The 18,754-nt window shown below is 55.2% G+C and overlaps 1 protein-coding gene across 1 annotated transcript; it reads left to right on the top strand.

Annotated features, from left to right (window-relative positions):
• The first annotated feature begins 1,759 nt into the window (after positions 1 to 1,759).
• Ppp1r9b (protein phosphatase 1 regulatory subunit 9B) lies at positions 1,760 to 17,665 on the top strand. Its single transcript, XM_034505610.2, has 10 exons — positions 1,760 to 3,636; positions 7,218 to 7,350; positions 8,719 to 8,839; positions 10,943 to 11,047; positions 11,974 to 12,109; positions 12,665 to 12,817; positions 12,899 to 12,952; positions 15,317 to 15,546; positions 15,776 to 15,872; positions 16,059 to 17,665. The coding sequence occupies exons 1-10, from the start codon at positions 2,263 to 2,265 to the stop codon at positions 16,110 to 16,112; spliced, it is 2,457 nt and encodes an 818-aa protein (XP_034361501.1). The 5' UTR covers positions 1,760 to 2,262; the 3' UTR covers positions 16,113 to 17,665.
• Positions 17,666 to 18,754: the final 1,089 nt, after the last annotated feature.

Below are 18,754 nucleotides of genomic sequence, written 5' to 3'. Positions count from 1 at the left end.
TGGCTTCTTTACCCTACACAGATCCCCAAATGCAGAACTGGGGAGGGAATAGTCTCCTGTCCACCGTGCAAAAAATGTCGAGGGCATCCGAAAGCCTGAGTGAGATCTGGGTTCATCTCCGGCTCCAGATGAGAGCCAAAAATCTTCCCTCTCCTGGCACACTACTCTAGGGAGCCAGTCCAGTGGTTCTTGGCTCCTCCCCATCCCAATCTTCAGGGTTCCCAGGCGGTTTCCCCACGTCCCATCCCCCACGCACGGAGCTCTTTCGCACGTGCCAAGGGTTAGTGTCCCACAAAACACACACACTGAGAACGGAAAGGGGGGGTGGGTCCCTCCATGAGCTCGGCCAGGCCAACCGGAGAGAGTGAGAAAACGGGAAGAGGAGGAAGAGGATGGAGGGGAAGAGGGCGGGGGAGGAGGCAGAGGCCGCAGGAAGGCCTGAGATGCAGGAAGCAGCTGGGGAGAGGGGGGAGGCTTTGTGCCTGAGTTGTTTTCTGGGTCCTAGTGTCCACCCTGTTCAGTTCCTGGGAATCAACCGAGACTGGGGCTACATATCTAGACCTGAATATGAATGGATCCTCACTGCTAGGTTTCAGACTATTGGGGAAGAATAAAGGGTATAACAAGGCCCCTTGCTGTGTATGTGAGGAATGAAGGAGCTCTAAAGAAGCTGAGTTTTCAAGATGGGATTTGTAGGACACACACACACACACACACACACACACACGCACACAAAAACACACTTGCATACAAGTGACCAGAATCCTTTAAGTCTGAGACCCAGCGTAGAACTCTCATAGGGAAACTTTAGCCCTAAGCCTCTAGAATCATTCCTTCAAACCTCCCACAACACCTTCCAAACCTTCCTGTCTCAGAGGTAGTTCTCTTCTGGCAGGTTATGAAGGCCAGGGTTCTATACCTCTCCCCAAGTGGGTAGGCTTCACCAACTTTGGGAAAGAGCTAGAAATATGTGCTTTGATCTAGCATCCAAAAGTTTTGATGCTGGCATTAAGAATGGCATCTTAAGACTTTCAAAGGCAAAAGGCAGCTTTGGGAATCTCCTGCCATATGGGTAATGTACCCCCCACCCCCCAACCCCGTCCCCTTCTTCATTTCTCCTCTCCACAGAGCACCACAAAGATTGCCGGGCCCAAATTTTACATCCTGAAAGATGGGGGAAAAAATCCCTATGGGGAGTTGTTAAAATGAAGAATCCCAGGTCCCGCCCCTGAGATTGCCCTTCACCAACTTTGGGAAAGAGCTAGAAATACGTGCTTTGATCTAGCACCCAAAAGTTTTGATGCTGGTAGCCCGGAACACTCTAAGGATCTTTAGGGAAATGATTAAGGGCCCTCCCCACAGAACTCCTTCACTTTGTGGGAGGAGAAGGCCAGCTTGGAGACTGCTGTGGCTAGATGGCTCCCCGCCCCCAGGGTTAAATAAGGGGACGCCTATGTGGCTTGTGAAAAGTCTCCGAGTTTGGGAAGGGAGGGTTGAAGAAGAATAGCCAAGGTCCGAGAAGCTGCGGAAGGCTGTCCGCCAACTATGAGTAGGAGAGACCAGGCGACAGGGTGGAAGGGAAGGGGAGGGCTCACAGGCTCCGGCCCCGGAAATCCGATCCCTTTAGGACCCAGTGGTACCAGTCCCCCAGCGGCGGCGGCGAGAAGGGCAGCCGCTCGGTCTCCGGCAGCCGCGGTTCGGGCAGAGCTAGAGAAAGACCGAGGCTCGGGGCGCGGGGGGGAGGGAGGGAGGGAGGGAGGCGCGGCGGAGCGGCCCGGGTCAGCGGAGCAGCCACGGGCGCGGGGATGCCGGGCACCCCGAGAGCCAAGGCCCCCGGCCGGAGTAGGGGGCGCCTGCGCCGCCAGCGCCGCTGACACCGCCTCGGAGGATGTGAGCCGGTGCCGCGGCCGCTGCTTCGCGGGCTGGGCTCGCGGTCCCAGCGGCTCCAGCCAGCCTCCGCTTCTTCAATTTGGGTGGGGGCGACCGCACCAGGCCGCTAGAGCTTTCGAAGGGGGCTGGCTGTCTTTGGCAGCTTGGTTGGGGGAGGCGACCCACACAGGGCGCTCGGAGATTTTTTTTTTTTTTTTTTTTTTTTAAAGCAGGGTTAACTGTTTTTTGGCAGCTTGGTTTCTGGGGGACTCTATAGAAGGCCTTTCGGGATTTCTTTCTTTGGGGGGAGGGGACGGTGGTCCCGACTTGGCCAGCCGCCTGCTGGAGGGGGTCAGCGGGGAGCGGGGGGATGCGAACCCGGCTCCCCCAACCATGATGAAGACGGAGCCTCGGGGGCCCGGGGGTCCCCTCCGGAGCGCCTCCCCGCACCGCAGCGCCTACGAAGCGGGCATTCAGGCACTAAAGCCTCCCGATGCGCCCGGGCCCGATGAGACACCCAAGGCGGCCCACCATAAGAAATATGGCTCCAACGTCCACCGCATCAAAAGTATGTTCCTGCAGATGGGCACCACCGCGGGGCCGGCGGGTGAGGCAGGCGGCGGCGCAGGCATGGCCGAGGCCCCACGGGCGTCGGATCGCGGCGTGCGCCTGTCCCTGCCGCGGGCCAGCAGCCTGAACGAGAACGTGGACCACAGTGCCCTGCTCAAGCTGGGCACCAGTGTGTCGGAGCGCGTGAGCCGCTTCGACTCCAAGCCCGCGCCCTCGGCGCAGCCCACTCCGCCGCCGCACCCGCCGTCCCGGCTGCAGGAGACGCGGAAGCTGTTCGAACGGAGCGTCCCCGCGGCCTCGGGTGGCGACAAGGAGGCCGTGGCGCGGCGGCTGCTGAGGCAGGAGCGCGCCGGCCTGCAGGACCGGAAGCTGGACGTCGTGGTGCGCTTTAACGGCAGCACCGAGGCGCTGGACAAGCTGGATGCTGATGCCGTGTCGCCGACGGTCAGCCAGCTCAGTGCGGTCTTCGAGAAAGCCGACTCGAGGACCGGCCTTCACCGTGCACCCGGCCCCCCTCGGGCCGCGGGGGCGCCCCAGGTCAACTCGAAGCTGGTCACTAAGCGGTCCCGGGTATTCCAGCCGCCGCCGCCGCCTCCCGCCCCGTCGGGGGATGCCGCGACCGAGAAGGAGCGTGGCCCGGGAGGGCAGCAGCCTCCACAGCACCGGGTGGCCCCTGCCCGACCTCCGCCTAAGCCGCGGGAGGTGCGCAAGATCAAGCCGGTGGAGGTTGAGGAAAGTGGGGAGTCTGAAGCTGAGTCGGCACCCGGGGAAGTGATCCAGGCCGAGGTGACCGTCCATGCAGCCTTGGAGAATGGCAGCACCACGGCCACCACAGCCAGCCCTGCACCCGAGGAACCCAAGGCCGAAGCGGTCCCCGAGGAGGAGGCGGTGTCGGCGTCAGTATCGACGCTAGAGAGGGGGGTGGACAATGGCCGGGCCCCGGACATGGCACCTGAGGAGGTGGATGAATCCAAGAAGGAGGACTTCTCGGAAGCGGACTTGGTAGACGTGAGCGCCTACAGTGGACTCGGGGAGGACTCTGGGGGCAGTGCCCTGGAGGAGGACGATGAAGAAGACGAGGAGGACGGGGAGCCCCCCTACGAGCCGGAGTCAGGGTGTGTGGAGATTCCCGGGCTCTCAGAGGAGGAGGACCCGGCCCCGAGCCGGAAGATCCATTTCAGCACTGCACCGATCCAAGTGAGTGATCCCCCTTGGGCCCCCAGAGCTGCCCCTGCCACGTGCATGTGGTCTCTCCCGCCCAGACATCCGTGTTTGGCAGGCTGAGTCAGCCCCTGCCACCCAGCCGGGTTCCCAGAAGTTTCCACAATGAGGGAGGCGTGGGGAAACTTCCAGCTGTTTGTCAGAGTGGGAAGGTTTTCAGGTCTGTGATTGTGAAGGTGGCCTGCTGCGACCTGCCCTCAGGTTCTTAACCCCGCCCAGCATCCCTCCCTGCTCCACGCCTACTCTGGGACACCTGCTCTCCCTTCCTCCCCCAGACATTCTTTCTTGCAGAAGCTGCCAGAGGCTGGGACTTGGCTGGCTTGAAGGGGTGTGGGACACGTCCTGGGGATACTGTTCCTACACATGCCCCGCTGTCAGGAAGAGAAAGGTGGGGAGCTTAGGGACACTTCCTGCTTCTGGATGTGTGAGGTTGTCTCTATAAGGGGTGAGAGAGAGGGGAGCTAGGAACTTCCCCAAACAAAGATACAGAGGAAGGCTGCTCTTCTTCCCCGCCAGTACCCCAACTCCAGCTTTGCAGAAGTGAAAGAAGGAAGTAGACTTCATGGATGAGCTGGTCCATGGATGGCCATGTGCCTGGGGCTGGGGGAGAGACCCTACACCTTAGGGTCTGTGCTGGGCCAGCTTCCCATATCCAGGGTTGCACAGGAAAGGGGCATCTTATGTGGTCCTTGAAGGAGCAGGCCCTACAGGAAGAGGGTGGTGAGTCTGGAAGTTCCCCTAAGGTGCCTGGCAGACTTTCCTAGCCTTGGGAATCCTTCCTCTTTCCATATTCTCTGTGTACTTTAAAAAAGGCTGGGGGCTTGCTTGGGGGGGGGGTAGTAGAGCCCCCTTTCTCTAAGACCACTATTGGTGATTGGTTTGTGAACTGTGCCAGTCAGTGCTTTGAGATCCTTTGAGTAGTGGTGGTAGAGAGAAGGTGTCCCCTGGGGAGAATTAAGAACAGGAGACCACTCCCATTCCCCCCTCCCCTGTGAGCTCAGCTGGCACATCCAGCTTTGATGGTCTGTTCTTCCCTACCCAAGTTCTGAGCCTAGCACCTGGCCTGCCCCAGTGGGAGTATATAGCACCAAGGACTTTTCCTTGGCCTAGACCCTGTTCCTCCTTGCCCTCTGAAGCCAAAACCCCTGTGTTTGCTTGCAGTTTCCATAGCTACTCCTGGACACCAAAGCTGCCCAAGTTTCTCTCACTCTCCGCCTCCTCCTTTCCCCCAGGCCAGCAGAGGTCCAGAAGGTTAAGGGTGGCCAGCCTCTCGCCCCTCCCTGCCCAGGGGTTTGGAAGACTTCCCTGTGAAGGCGGTGGGATCCAGGAAGGAGTGGAAGCTGTTGGGAGGATGTGAGAAGCAGTTGTCGCATGCCCATGGGGTTTTTGAGCCGCCCCATGCCCTCATAGAGAGGGAATGTGGTCTGGGCCTCTGTCTATATCTGACGCCTTACCCTGATTTTTTGGTAAAAAATAGCACATGATTTGGAGCAGTGCTCCGGACTCCCTGGTGACTCTGAAGCAAGCTGGCCACTAGCGTGAGAGCCAAGGCGGTGCAGAGGCTCCACGTGTCTGACTTTTGGCCTCATGGGGGCTTTTGTCCTCCCCAGCCTGGCCAGGGCTCCAGGCTTTTCTCCTCTGCCACCACCACCACACAGTTTCTGAAACCAGGGTTCTTGGCCCCTCCCTGACCCAGTTGTCACCATTATGGAGGTTGGGGTATCTGCTAGGACAGAGGATATGATTCCAAACTGTCAGCCAAGGAGATAGCTGAACCCAGGGCCTTGTGATAGGAAGAGTGACTGGGGCCTCTGAGCCTGAGGCCTGCCTGGGATTCCCACAGTGGGGAGAATGCAAAAGGTCAACAGGTTGTGGATGAGGCCTAGGTCAGGCCTCCAGAGCGTTTTGGGAGTCAGAGTGGAGTGTGTGTTGGGAAGTGGAGATGGGTTGGTTGACTAGGAGAGGGCTGGGGGACACTGTCTCTGGGCACAGGGTAAAGGCCAAAGGCCTTAGGTGAAGAGATGGGACAAGGACAGTTTGCTGACTCAGGCTTATGCATTCTTTGTCCTAAAGCTTGGAACACCTTTGCAATAGGGAACTAAGTCACTAGTGACCCACCTACCACAGCCCATCTAGAATCCGGTGCTGCCCTGCTACTGGATAAGCAAGCCTTGTGACCTTGGGTAATAGATTACATGTGAATTGGGAGTCTGTTGCTTCAAGGCTGGGACTGCTGGCCAGATGTTGGGGAACAGTCCGTTGGCCACTGCACAGTAGCTGGACGAGCATGAAAGTGCCCGATACAGTAGAGTCAAGGGCATTAGCCAGGTAAGCATGGAAACCCCAGCTGTGCTGCTGGCTGGTCCTCTCTACCTGCCACCATGGCAGCGTACCTCTGTGATGAGACTGGAGGTTTGGATTCAGTCAGCCCCAACAAAGGAGTAACCTGCCTACAGGTTGCCCATGAGCTGCTCCTAGAGCGGAGGAGGCACTGGCACAGATTTTGCTGGAGACAGTGTCTTCCTCTAATCCTTCTGGCCCATCCAGCTGATAAGAGCTGCCTCTACCTCTCCTGCCTCCAACTTGACTTCAAACGATGCCAACCTAGCTAGCAGTAAAGCCACAAAAAAACAAAAAACAAAACAAAAAAAACCCCACCACCATGGTTCCTCCAAATGAGCATGAGGTACCCACAAAGCCCTGACTCCCTGACTCCTTTTTGCTGATCCTATAAAGAGGTCAGAGTTAGACACCTAGAAGGAGAAAAGCAGAGGGGCACAGGGAGCACTGCAAGGCCAGACATACTGCCACTGAACATGATCCTTGGTCCCTTTAGGGCCCCAGTCTTGGGGCCTGTGCCTCACTCTTCCATTACCTGTGGACAGGGGTACTGTTCTTCCGGGACATAGTTCTGGCGTGTGGGAGGGCCATAGGGGCTCCACTTTCTCCCCAACGCTTGCTCTCTGAGGCCTACCTGGGATTTAACGGCCTTCCCTTCTCCATGGAAGTAGAAGGCGCCTCTCTGCTTCCCCCCTCCCCAACCTCTCTCTGGCCATTCACTTCAGCATCTGAGCAGGGAAGGGTCCTGGTGCCTTTGCCTCTTTTCCTTCTTCCCTCTTGCACCCCTCCCCCTCCCCATCTGGCATCCTCCAGTGTCTTCTCCATCCTTCCTCCCCTCCTCCTCTTCCTGTCTTCTGTTCAGCCTGTTCCTCCGATGTCTTTATGTCCACCCTCAGCTGTCTGGCTCTTAGGTCTTGTCTCTTCCTTTCTCCCTGCCCTGGTATTGGAGATTCCCAGCCAGACCTTGCAGTCTCCCCGGAGTGTCCTTGTGGTCCTCCCCAGACTGTACCATGTGGAAAGGATCTTTTGCGCTCTTGCTCCTGGGGCTCTAGAACTAGGAAGCCCTTTTGCTGGGAGCTGGATTCCTTGTGAGATCAGTGTAAGAGAAGGGCCTCTGGACGGACATGGGGATTCAGGTGACTCAGCTGGCCCAAGGGCCTTCTCCTGCCAGTGTGCTCTTGCACTCCTGTGGAACTCTAAGGGCTGCTCCTCCCCAGGTATTTAGCACCTACTCCAACGAGGACTATGACCGACGCAATGAGGATGTGGATCCCATGGCGGCCTCTGCGGAATACGAACTAGAGAAGCGAGTGGAGAGGTTGGAGCTGTTCCCTGTGGAGCTGGAGAAGGGTGAGAGACCAGGCCAATCTGAGGCACACACTGGGGTCTTCCTTGGTGCTAGCCTCTGCCCTGATACCTCTGTGGGTAACCATATGCTAGACTTCTTGACTCCAGCACCTAGACTTGCCTTTCTTGGCATTCCTTGTCCGCACCAATAGCCACTGGTGTCCCCAGTGTACTGCCAAGGGATGATACTTGGTGGGCATATCTCCTAAGTACTGTATCCTAAGATCCTGGGCTCTGTTGGAGGCACAGAGACAGGTAAAAGCAGGCTCCCAGGGAGATGGCTCCTCTAACTTTAGCCGTGTGTGCCGTCATATGTGCTGGGAAGAAAGGGAGGCTGTGTTGATAGAGCCTCGCCAAGGGAGTCCGCTCTAAAGTGAGCTCTTCAGAGCTGAGCTCTAAAGAGGAGCCATTTGGAAAGTGGGGTTGAACAGAGAGGTACACTCAGCATAGGATGCGTGCATGTGCGGGTGGCGTGGAGCGTGGCGAGATCATGGTCACTTCTGAGACAGATTGGGAGCTATTGTAGGGTCGGGGAAAGCTATTCTACAAAGTTCCACAGTGTCTGGGCAGTGGTGGCTCATGCCTTTGGGAGGCAGAGGCAGGCAGATCTCTTGAGTTCTAGGTCAGACTGGTCTACAGAGTGAGTTCCAGGACAGCCAAGGCTACAGAGAAGCCTTATCTTGGGCGTGGGGAAAGAAAAAGAAAAGAAGGAAGAAAAAAAAAAGATAGATCACTGTGGCATAGGTACAGGGGTCACCGTGGACGATGGACTTCCATAGTGGGGTCAGCAATCGTTAGTGGAAATGGATGCACTCACTGGACAGGAACAATGAATAGTGCCTGGTGGGCACTTGACTTAACAGAGCCCGGAACTGGAAGAGAGGAGTCTGGCTGCTTCCCAGGCCTGGCATCTCATGGATAGAGGTGCCTGTCCTCAGGGAGTGTTTGTGGGGAAGGTCATATAATTGAATGCTGGAGGTCCGTGGGTCAGGCAGTGCAGGTGTAGCTAGGCAATGGGTATCCATGTTTGCTCAGTAAAACTCTGGGCTTAGAAGAGAATAATTGGAGACCAAAGGCTAAGGGCTAAGTCCTGGCTCAGTCCCTATCCCAGCCACACAGCCTTATCTGTATTCACAATAGTCTGCCGCACCCCAGCCACCCCTCACACGCCCTGCTGCCTGTCAGCTCGTTGGATAGGCCAAAGGGCAGGAAGTAACCCATAGGACTTAGCCTGGCAAAAGGGAGGTGGGTGGAACCATAGTTCTTTCCCATCATGAGGTGACTCCTAAGCTTGGGGAGTACTTATGAAAAGCAGTGGGTATATGGTAGAGGATCCCTGCCAGCCATGGTTTTCCCCCTTCTGCCTTACAGACTCTGAGGGCCTGGGCATCAGCATCATTGGCATGGGTGCGGGAGCCGACATGGGCCTGGAGAAGCTGGGCATCTTCGTCAAGACTGTGACTGAGGGTGGTGCAGCCCATCGGGATGGCAGGTACCACCCTCCTTCCACTCTCTTCCCCCCTCCTTCATCATCTGGGGTGGGGGGCAACAGCCTCTGGGAGGCCTGTGTGTGTTGTGTGTGTCTTTGGATGTTCACAGAGCACCGCTGTGCAGGTGCTGTGCCAGGCTTTGGGGTGACAGCCATGAACAGATGGAAGCCCTCCCCAGGGCCCCACACATTCTGTGGGGGAGGGGTGCGAAGCTCGGCTGTACCTAGTACGGTGTGTACTGGCTTAGGGGGTGTGTTGGCCCTAGTAGGGAGAACACAGGCTGCGTGTCTGGAATAAGGCTTCGAATTTCTTTCCCTTAACAAATACTGAGGGCCTAACTCGCACTGGGTTGGTACCAGGCCCTGGCAGTCAGTGTAGAGGGCCTTACCCTCAGAAAACAAGCAGTGTAGTAAAGTAGACAGATAACAGACAGAACAAACAAACCGGATGAATGGGGAGGAATATATGAAGGCCCAAAGTAGGAGGGCCTAGCCGGGAGTGGTGGCGCATGCCTTTAATGCCAGCACTTGGGAAGCAGAGGCAGGCAGATTTCTGTGAGTTCGAGGCCAGCCTAGTCTACAAAGAGAGTTCTAAGACAGCCAGGGCTGTTACGCAGAGAAACCCTGTCTCAAAAAAACAAAACAAACAAACTAGTAGGAGGGCCTGGTCACTCTGAAGAGGGGCCCTTCTTGGGGGAAGTGATACTGAAAAGACCTGAAGGCCAGGCAGGAACTAACAAGGCCAGGTGAGTATGTAAAAGGTTCCTTGTAGGTGTAGTGTAATCCCAGCACTGCGGAGGGAGAGGCTGGCGGATCTCTGAGTTTTGGGCAGTTTGGTCCAGATAGCCAGGACTGCATAGTGAGATCCTGTCTTGGGGGAAAAAAAAACAAAAAAACAACCAAAAATAAATAGATAAATAGAGATAAAAGGTTCCTTGTGAACACAGGGCCTCATACATGTATCACTAGCATTCGGCCAACTGAGCGGTATGTCCCCAGCCTGAGTGGAAGGGGCTCCAAGGGGAAACCAATGGGGCAGGAGTGTAGAGAGCCAGGCATCCAGGAATGGACAGGATTGGGCTAGTTGTGGCCGTGTTCTGGAGCCAAGGTTGCTCGTTATATGTGCACAGGTGTGGCGTGCCTGTGCGGAACATCTATGACCAGAGGCCTGGGCTTCTGTAAGTCAGAAGGCTCCTCTCTGCCAGATTTTCTCTTGCGTGTGTAGCCGGGGAGGAAGGTGGGACCAGCTATAAGGCTTTCCCTCAGGAAAGCTGTGAAGGGTTGATACCCACACCCCCTCCTCGTGACAGGGACGAGTGGTAAGGGCTGGGTTACTGTAGGGTCATGTTGTTAGAGGCATGGGTGTCCAATTCAGAGGGCTTTTGCTTGCTGTGGCGTAGGTGGCACGAAATCAGCAGGGACAGAAAGGATGGCATCCTTCCTGGCACTTCCCTGCCCTTCCAGAGCTTGGCCACTGCCGTCTGTTTGCTAGCAAAGCAGGTACGTGAGCGTCACGGGCGAGTGCCCACGTGAGAACGTGGCCTGTAAGGGAGAAAACAGCTTGTCTCAGGCATTCTCTCCATTTCCACTTGAAGCCCCGAGAGGCTCGAAACCTCCCAGGAAGTGCCAAGTCAAGGAAGAAGGCATCCAAATCTTCCCCATCTTCTGCATCCCCTCACAGGCTAGGCTGCCACTCCATCTTCTGCTCCTGGGGGGCAGGACACCCCCACAGCTAGATTGTGTTGGGGGTGTGCAACTTTGCGGATGTGGATTGGTGTGTGAGTAGGAGAGGAGCATGCTTGGGTCCAAGGCATCTGGGTGGACATTGGGGTGGTGACATATGTCATGTATAAAAATGAGCTCCGAGCAGGCCACAATCACCTGGTTGAATATGACTGGAGTCAAGAGTGTGGTTGTCGCAGGAAGTGTACCTGCCACCTTTCCTGGTCCTGGATAACTGTATCTGTGTTGCCTGGCTCTCTATTCTCACATGCCTTTTCCGGGAACCTTGTGGGGACTGAGCCTTGAGTTTCCAGTGGGAAGAGTCCACCTTTAACCCAGCTCCTGTTCCTTTCATGGCCCTATAGCAAATGTCTCTTTCCCTAGGATCCAGGTGAACGATCTGCTGGTGGAGGTGGATGGAACGAGCCTCGTGGGAGTGACCCAGAGCTTTGCAGCCTCTGTGCTTAGGAACACCAAAGGCCGAGTGCGGTGAGTCAAAGGAACAGTCAGAAAGTAGTCTTCTCAGCACCAGGTCCCTGCCCGGGGAATTGTGCCTGTAGCCCCTGCCAGGCCTGCCTTCCCATCCCTGGTTCCCTGGCTGCTGTTCACCACAGGGACTCCTGTTCCTCCATGTTCTCTTGGCTTTTCTCCTTCCCTGCTTCTGCCTCTGGCTCACCTATTGAAAACCAAACTTGCTTCTCCCACCTAGAGCTTCATCGCAGGCCCACCCCATATCCTGTTGGTTAGGCTGTTCCACTAAATGAAGCAGAAGTCTGTGTACACCTCCAGCAGGACACCTGGGGACCGCTGCCTGCCCCACTTCTAGAGGAGTGCTGCCCCCCAGGAAAGGGTGTTGGAGAGAAACAGGATGTGGGTGGCTGGGGGAGGAGGAGCTGGTGCCTGGAAGTCCCACTGTTTCCTCCCCATACTAATCTGCAGTTGCCATCACCCTGCCCCTTCCTGACCAGGGGCTTGGAGCGCACCCAAGACACACCTCTACGGTCTATTCCCCATCCCCTAGGATGGGCCATTTTGTCTCCCCCTGTGCTTTTGGTTTGATTTGGTTTTGTGGTTGTTGTTTTCTCGTTGGTGGAAACAGCTTCTGTGCTGGGAGCCCCTGAGCCCATGTTCCCTGTAGCCCAGCCCAAAGTGTGGTTGGCAATCCCCTTCCCACAGCAAAGAAGCAAGGAAGGCTAGCAGGTCTGCCTGCTTCTCCTGGTAGGCAGCCCTGGGAGAGCCCCAGCTCCCCTATTCATTATTAATTCTGCAGCTTCTGGACTCAGGCTCTCAGTTCACCTCCCCTGGGAAGGCCTAGGTTTGGAGGGAGGGCCCCACACAAGGAGGGTAGTGGCATTCCCAGCTGTAGACAGGCTGGGATGACGCCAGAATGACAGATGACTCTGGTGCCCCTGCAGGTTCATGATTGGCCGGGAGCGGCCTGGAGAACAGAGTGAAGTGGCCCAGCTAATTCAGCAGACCTTGGAGCAGGAGAGATGGCAGCGGGAGATGATGGAGCAGAGATACGCCCAGTATGGAGAGGATGATGAGGAGGTAGGGCCATGACTGCCCTCTGGTGGTTAGATGAAACAGCACAGTCATTTGCCTCTACTTTTTCCAGGCTTGATAAAACAAAAAGCAAAAACAAAACAACAACAACAAACCACCCCCTCCAAGCCCCAGGGAAGCTTATGGTCTGAGAGAGAAGTAGACTCTCCCTTCAGAGAATTTCTGGTCAAATGGAAGAATCCTACTCTTCTGTCTCTCTGTAACTAGAAGGAAATCTAGTAGAAGGATATCTATTCTGAGTCCTTACTCTGAGGGCAGGGTAGACCCCCAAATCTAGGGAACCTGATTAGGAGAAGGATGGATCCCCAAGGAAGCCAAGTTATGGAGAAAACAGTATGGAAAGGTCCTGCAGGTTGCCAGTGTCTAGCCATGGAGACTCACTGATTGGTTCCTGTCCGACATGAGCGTCCTGCTGCCGGCCTCTGGCCTGGCAGCCGGGTTGCTGAGGGAAGTGGATTAGATGGACCTACATTGCCTGCATCCCTCCACAGACAGGAGAGTAGGATTAGATGGACCTACATTGCCTGCATCCCTCCACAGACAGGAGAGTATGCCACTGACGAAGATGAAGAACTGAGCCCAACGTTCCCAGGGGGCGAAATGGCCATCGAGGTGTTTGAACTAGCAGAGAATGAGGATGCGCTGTCCCCCGTGGAGATGGAGCCCGAAAAGCTGGTGCACAAGTTCAAGGAGGTTGGAAGAGGGGCCCTGGGCAGTGGGTGAAGGCAGGTGGGTAGCTGGCCCTCGGAGCTGAGTGCCACCCTCTGTCTGCAGCTCCAGATCAAGCATGCTGTCACAGAAGCGGAAATCCAGCAGCTGAAACGGAAGGTGAGGGTGTGTGTGTGTGTGTGTGTGTGTGTGTGTGTGTGTGCGCGCGCGCATGCTGAAGAGCTGGGCTAAGGGCTGGAGGAAGGAGCTCTGGCACCCCCTTACATATGACAGTTCACCATGGGCTACTGTGAGACCCGGGATATCAGGATTAAGAGCCCAAGAGCTCTGGCCCATCTGCTACCCTATTCATTCACTGGGTCTCTTTCTCCTCATGCATAAGGTGTGGTATAACAGCATAGAGCTGTGTAGATTAGAAGCCACTGTGCCAATACATGGAAATCTGCAGCAGATACAGGAAATCTGCATCCTGCTTCAGGGTCGGTGCTCAGTCAGAAGTTAGTATCAACAAATCCATGTTGATGAACCAAGTCTTAGTCTTGATGTCTGTGTTACTCAGCACACGTCCACTCTGCCCAGGCCCTGAGATAAGATCGAAGTTTTTTGACTCCCTCGAGTACACAGCGGTGCACATAGTGACACATGCCAGCCTGAATCCTCAGCCCCATTCACTCAGACACCTACACACTCCATCTGCACAGATAGGATTTCCAGATACCCGTGGTTGATTCTATCAGAGGTGCTGGCCTGAGAAGGTAGACCCACTCTGCCCTTGAGGTCACAGAAGCATACAAACATGACCACCATTCAGGCCACCTGGCTTAGGAATAGTGTCCAAGGACATGCACATTTTTACCTGGGCCAGCATCACACATTGCTGGTTCTAACAGCACCAGCTGGTAACACGCATGGCTACTGTACATGCATACCAGATGCTTACAAGCACATTGGGTACCCACACGCTCCCAGGCATTGTAGACACACAGATTTTCTATATATTGAAGGAGTCCCAACTCCCACGGGGTTTCCGGGATAGTAGGAGAAACCAATCTCCAGGGGCCATGAAGATGCAGTGCAACAGGAATACGTGTCTTCTCCATAGGTGGAGGAGGGCATCCAGGCAGAGCAGGAGTGTCTGGGTGGGAGCTTGCAGGCTGACTTTGGGAGGAGGCCTGGCAGGGGATGGTAGCTGTTCCTGCTGGGAGAGGTGAAGAGGCAGCTGGCTGGTGGGAAAGCTAGGAAATGACATCGTGTAGACGTTGCCCTTCAAGAACTGTAGCCTCGGCTCTATAGGCACGGAGCTGTGGACCCTAGAATATTTTTGGAAGTTCACCACCTAGGAAATGGAGGCAGGTGTGGGAAGGGTAAGAAAGACTTGAATAGACAAACTAGTTAGAGGCCCTGGCAGAGCCTGTCAGGATGAGTCAGAGTACAGGCCAGGGACGGGAAGGAAGGGCAAGTGAGACTGCATTTTGGGGGTCTTCTCAGGGCATGAAGCAGATGGTGGGTCACAGGTGGTTTCAGGCTCAGAAAGCAGAGAGGCATTCAATTGACAGACATCTAAGGTAACTTCTAGACAGCTAATACCATGTCAGGCACAGTAATAAGCAAAGGCAGAATTGATCCTTGTCCTTGTGTGTCTTACGAGTCTGTATATTGTTAACGGTTGTAACTACCTGAAGAGTCACTGAGCCTGTAGATCAGGAAGAACCCCATCCGCTTGCAGCGCAGGGGATGCTGCCCTACTGAAGTCCCAGCGTCTCTGGGAAACTGATAACACCACAGGTGTACAAGGAAGGGTAGATGGGCCATTCCTAGCAGAAGGAACAGTCCTTGCAAAGGCCCTGTGGCAAGTGTGGGGGTCTGCAGGAAGGCCTGAGGTGTCTAGGCTTAGAAAGCGCAAGGTGTTTGCAGCAAGTAAGACAGAAGGACAACCAGGACCTGGAGACTGAGTGTTGGGACTGCAATGGGACAGCAGCACCTTCCACCAGGCAAGTGAAGAGAGGAGATTCCAGACCAGGGAAGAGTGCGGTTTGGGACATGGTGCCTCTGAAAGGCTTCGAGGTAGGGCTAGATTAGGTGCAGGGTGTGGCAGGAGTTCAGAATTTGGAGCTCTGCATGGAGGTCCTGTGGGAGGTGGTGCTGTGTCTTGAGACAGAAGAATGCAGACTGAGCTATGAGGAATACAGTCTCCTGGGAGCTGGAAAAAAGCTGGATTGGTGAAGAATCTTCAGGGATAAGGACTGGTCAGCACACCAGGGCTGCAGAGGGCGCAGAGCTGGTGGTGACCGTCTTCAATATCTACCATCTCACTAGCCCTGAGGCACTCCTGTCCTCTCAGTTGCTAATTGGTGGTGACTCGTGGCCTGCTGCTGCCTCTAGCAGAACTCTAAGGTCAGCCTCAGAGAACTAGTAGTTGGGGGCCAGTTGGCTCCACACCCAGGTGGAGGACTCCTTAGAGGTTGTGGTCTCCGAGGGGCTTACTCTGGTCCCCTCCAACCCAGGGCTGCTCTTTTCTAACAGTTGCAGAGTCTGGAGCAGGAGAAAGGGCGCTGGCGGGTAGAGAAGGCCCAGCTGGAGCAGAGCGTGGAGGAGAATAAGGAACGGATGGAGAAGCTGGAGGGCTACTGGGGTGAGGCCCAGAGCCTGTGCCAGGCTGTGGACGAGCACCTGCGGGAGACTCAGGCCCAGTATCAGGCCCTGGAGCGCAAGTACAGCAAGGCCAAACGGCTCATCAAGGACTACCAGCAAAAGTATGTGTCAAGAGCTTTGGGTCTGGGCCCAGGCAGGTGGAGAGGCCTTTAGTGGTAGTCCCCATCCCAGCCTTCCTCCAACTGAGGAGGGAGACAGTGAACACAGAGTTAGAGGGCACAGTGATGGGGTACCAGACACTGGCTCTGAGGCCTTGAAAAACCTCCTTCATCCTGGACCAAAGCCACACCATACACCCTAACCCACCATCTGTTCCTTGCCTGTCTTCAGGGAGATCGAGTTTTTGAAAAAAGAGACCGCCCAGCGTCGGGTACTGGAAGAGTCGGAGCTAGCCAGGAAGGAGGAAATGGACAAACTTCTGGACAAGGTAGAGCCCTGGGCAGCCTACAGAGGAAGTGGCACGGAAACTGGAATCCAGTACTCACTCAGTCGATGATGTTTGGGAGGGATTGTGGTGCTGGCTAGGAGCTCAGGTCATAGCCTGGGGTGGGGGTGAAGGTGTAGGATCTCTGCTCAGTGGTCAGGCCTGATGCCTCCTCTCTTTGTTCTTTAGATCTCAGAACTGGAAGGAAACCTGCAAACACTGAGGAATTCCAATTCTACTTAACAGGAATAACTCCTTGACCGGACAATAATAATCCCCTCCCACTATCCTCAACCCCTGTCCTCAATCCCTGCCCCACCCCTACCAGCCTGGGGACAGGTGCCCCGACTTCCCCTACACCTCCACCCCACCTCCCCCAGCTTCAGGGACCAGAGGGCCCATATTACAGGCCCCTTTAGGGTGGCCAGGGCAGACAATGCTGGCTGGAAGAGTGGCCTTGCCCTGTGTGGGGTTGAGGCACAGAGGCCGAGAGAAGCTAAGAGCTGGCCTGGGTGGTGGATGGACACAAGGACCTGCAGACCAAACTGCCAGACTTTATAACCTCCAGCCTGTGTCTCTGGACCAGAGTGGAACTGGGGCTCTCCCAGCATCTCACCACTTGGAGGCTGCTCCCTGCCCACAGGGTCCGTATGGCTCCTGGGCCTCTTGACTTGAGATTTCTCCGTTCTTGGCCCTTTCCTCTTCCCCATCCTTGTGCTGTCTGTTGCATTCTGGCCTCCTGCTTGGAGGGGTTGCCTCAAAATCTCTCACCCCTGCTCCCTGTCCCAGAAGGGATAGAGCCCACCCTTGAGCTGGAGGCTGGGCCTGGGCCTGCACTGATATCTCTTGTATCCTTCAGGGGGAGGTGAGTGGGATTAGGGGAAAAGGGTAAGTCCAGAACACCTGGAACCCAGCTCCCCTTTCCTAAGAAGGGCAACAACCCTCAACTTCTCCTTGTGCCTCCCCTCTCCCAGGTGCCAAACAGCCATAGGCCTCCTCCTGGAACTGCCCTGAGGCCACTCCAGGGGCAGGGGGGATTTCCTTGGTCAAGCCTAGGAATGTCAGGAGGGAAGGAGGTCAGCTTAGGTGTTGTGCCTGCAGAGGTCTCCCTGGGGAGCTAGGCCCTGCTTTGGGCCACACCTGGAAGCCTTGTATTAACATCAACGGGACTCAGCTTCCCCTCCTCCACACCCCCACTGTTTTCCAATGTTTTCACTGAAGGGGAAAATTTTACTACTCATATTTTTGGAGAACAGGGCTGCTTGCTGTCAGCCAGCTTTCTAAGTGAAATTGACTCAGTTTCCCCACTTTAACCCCAAATTGGGGCTTGGACCAAGGGAGGTGAGACCCCCTCAGGTACCCTCCCCTTTCAGAATCCATCTCTTGCCACTTCCACATACCACCCCTGCCCAAAGCCTAAGTTTCTGTTGCCTTTTTTTTTTTCTTCTTTTTAACAATTCAGTTCTATCCTTTTCGGTTTCTCCTAGTCCCCTGTAAATAGACCATACCATCAATCAGTATTTCTTGCCCCTCTCTTCCGCCCCTAGACGTGCCCCGACTCCCTGGAAAGAGCTGGCTGTTATAGTGCCCGGCCCCTGCACTTCACCTAGGCAGATGGAGGGGGCGGAGCCGGGTGGGCGGGCCCTCGATGTACTTCCGGCTTTGACCGGCAGCGCTCCTGCCCCGCCCTTGGAGGACCCCCGTCTCTGTATATAATATATATATGTATGTATTGTTCCTGGTTTTGTACGGACCATGCCCTCTGTCAGGTCGTCCCCATAAAAGCAGCCCCCAGAGCCTCGCCTCCTGGTTTCTTGATGCGCTGTTGTGGGAACGGGAAGGGATGCCAGAAGGTCCTCTCCTATTCCTAATTTTGCAAAAATTAGGATCTAGAGAGGATCTTAATGCTAGTTCAGTTCTCTAACCCCTGCAAACTGCCATCATTCCCCAGTTTTCTTGAGCTCTCTAGATGGTGTCTCTAGTTTTTTTTTTTTTTTTTTTTTTTTTTTTTTTTTTTTTCACGAGGTCTTTAGAGTAAACCAGAGGATGGGCTGGATACAACAAAAGCAACTCCCCCTCCCTGAGAACCAAGCAATCTGCAAGACCCCAGAGGCCTCCTATGAAGTATATGGAGGACCAAAGATTTCCTAGAAGATAACTTGTCAAGAGCATTGTCCTTAAGGTCAAAGAGAATGTTCTTTGGCCCTCCTGAGCTGGCCTGAGAGGTCCCATATAGTCCTAGCTGTCCCCTTAGCTAGCTTTCCGTTCCAGGGACAAGTTTTGGTGAAGTGAAGTGTAATGAGACTTCTGCAGTACACAGCACAGCCTTTTCTTGTATGGATCCTGGGAGGCAAATACTATGTTCAGTAGCTTGGGGTGAGGTTGGGGGATGATTCTCATCTTGCTTCTCCTCTGATAAGAAAAGTCCCAGTCTCCAGGCTCTTTGGTCTGGTTAGCCCCTGACACCATCAGAGATGAGTGGTCTCTATAAGAATGACACTAGCAGCCCCCGGGGGAGCCATTCCCTAGTTCCATTGCAGAACTTCCATTCCTGCCAGGCCAAATAATGGCTTCCTGTTAACTACCCTCAAAACTGGTTCTGCACCTCAGGGCCATGGAGCACCTGTCCAGCTCTGACACCTACTTTAGAGTCATCAGAAAACTAACAATGGTGGTAGTCTCTCAGTGCGTTTCTTCTCATCAGATCATCCTTTGAACATTGGGAGTCTAGGGAATATAGGTAGATCCAGGTGTTGCTGAATCCCATAACAGCTTTGGAAAACATGAAGACTCAGGTCAGCATGCCTAGATGAGAAGTCCTTGCTCAGGAATCCTTGCCAAGAAATGAAGCGGCTGGCCCTTCCCTGGTGGGGAGACAAATGTGG

Source organism: Arvicanthis niloticus, chromosome 6, assembly GCF_011762505.2.
Source record: "Arvicanthis niloticus isolate mArvNil1 chromosome 6, mArvNil1.pat.X, whole genome shotgun sequence".
NCBI lineage: Eukaryota > Metazoa > Chordata > Mammalia > Rodentia > Muridae > Arvicanthis > Arvicanthis niloticus.
The sequence above is the reverse complement of the archived record's forward strand: the minus strand, read 5'-3'. Positions and strand labels throughout refer to the sequence as shown.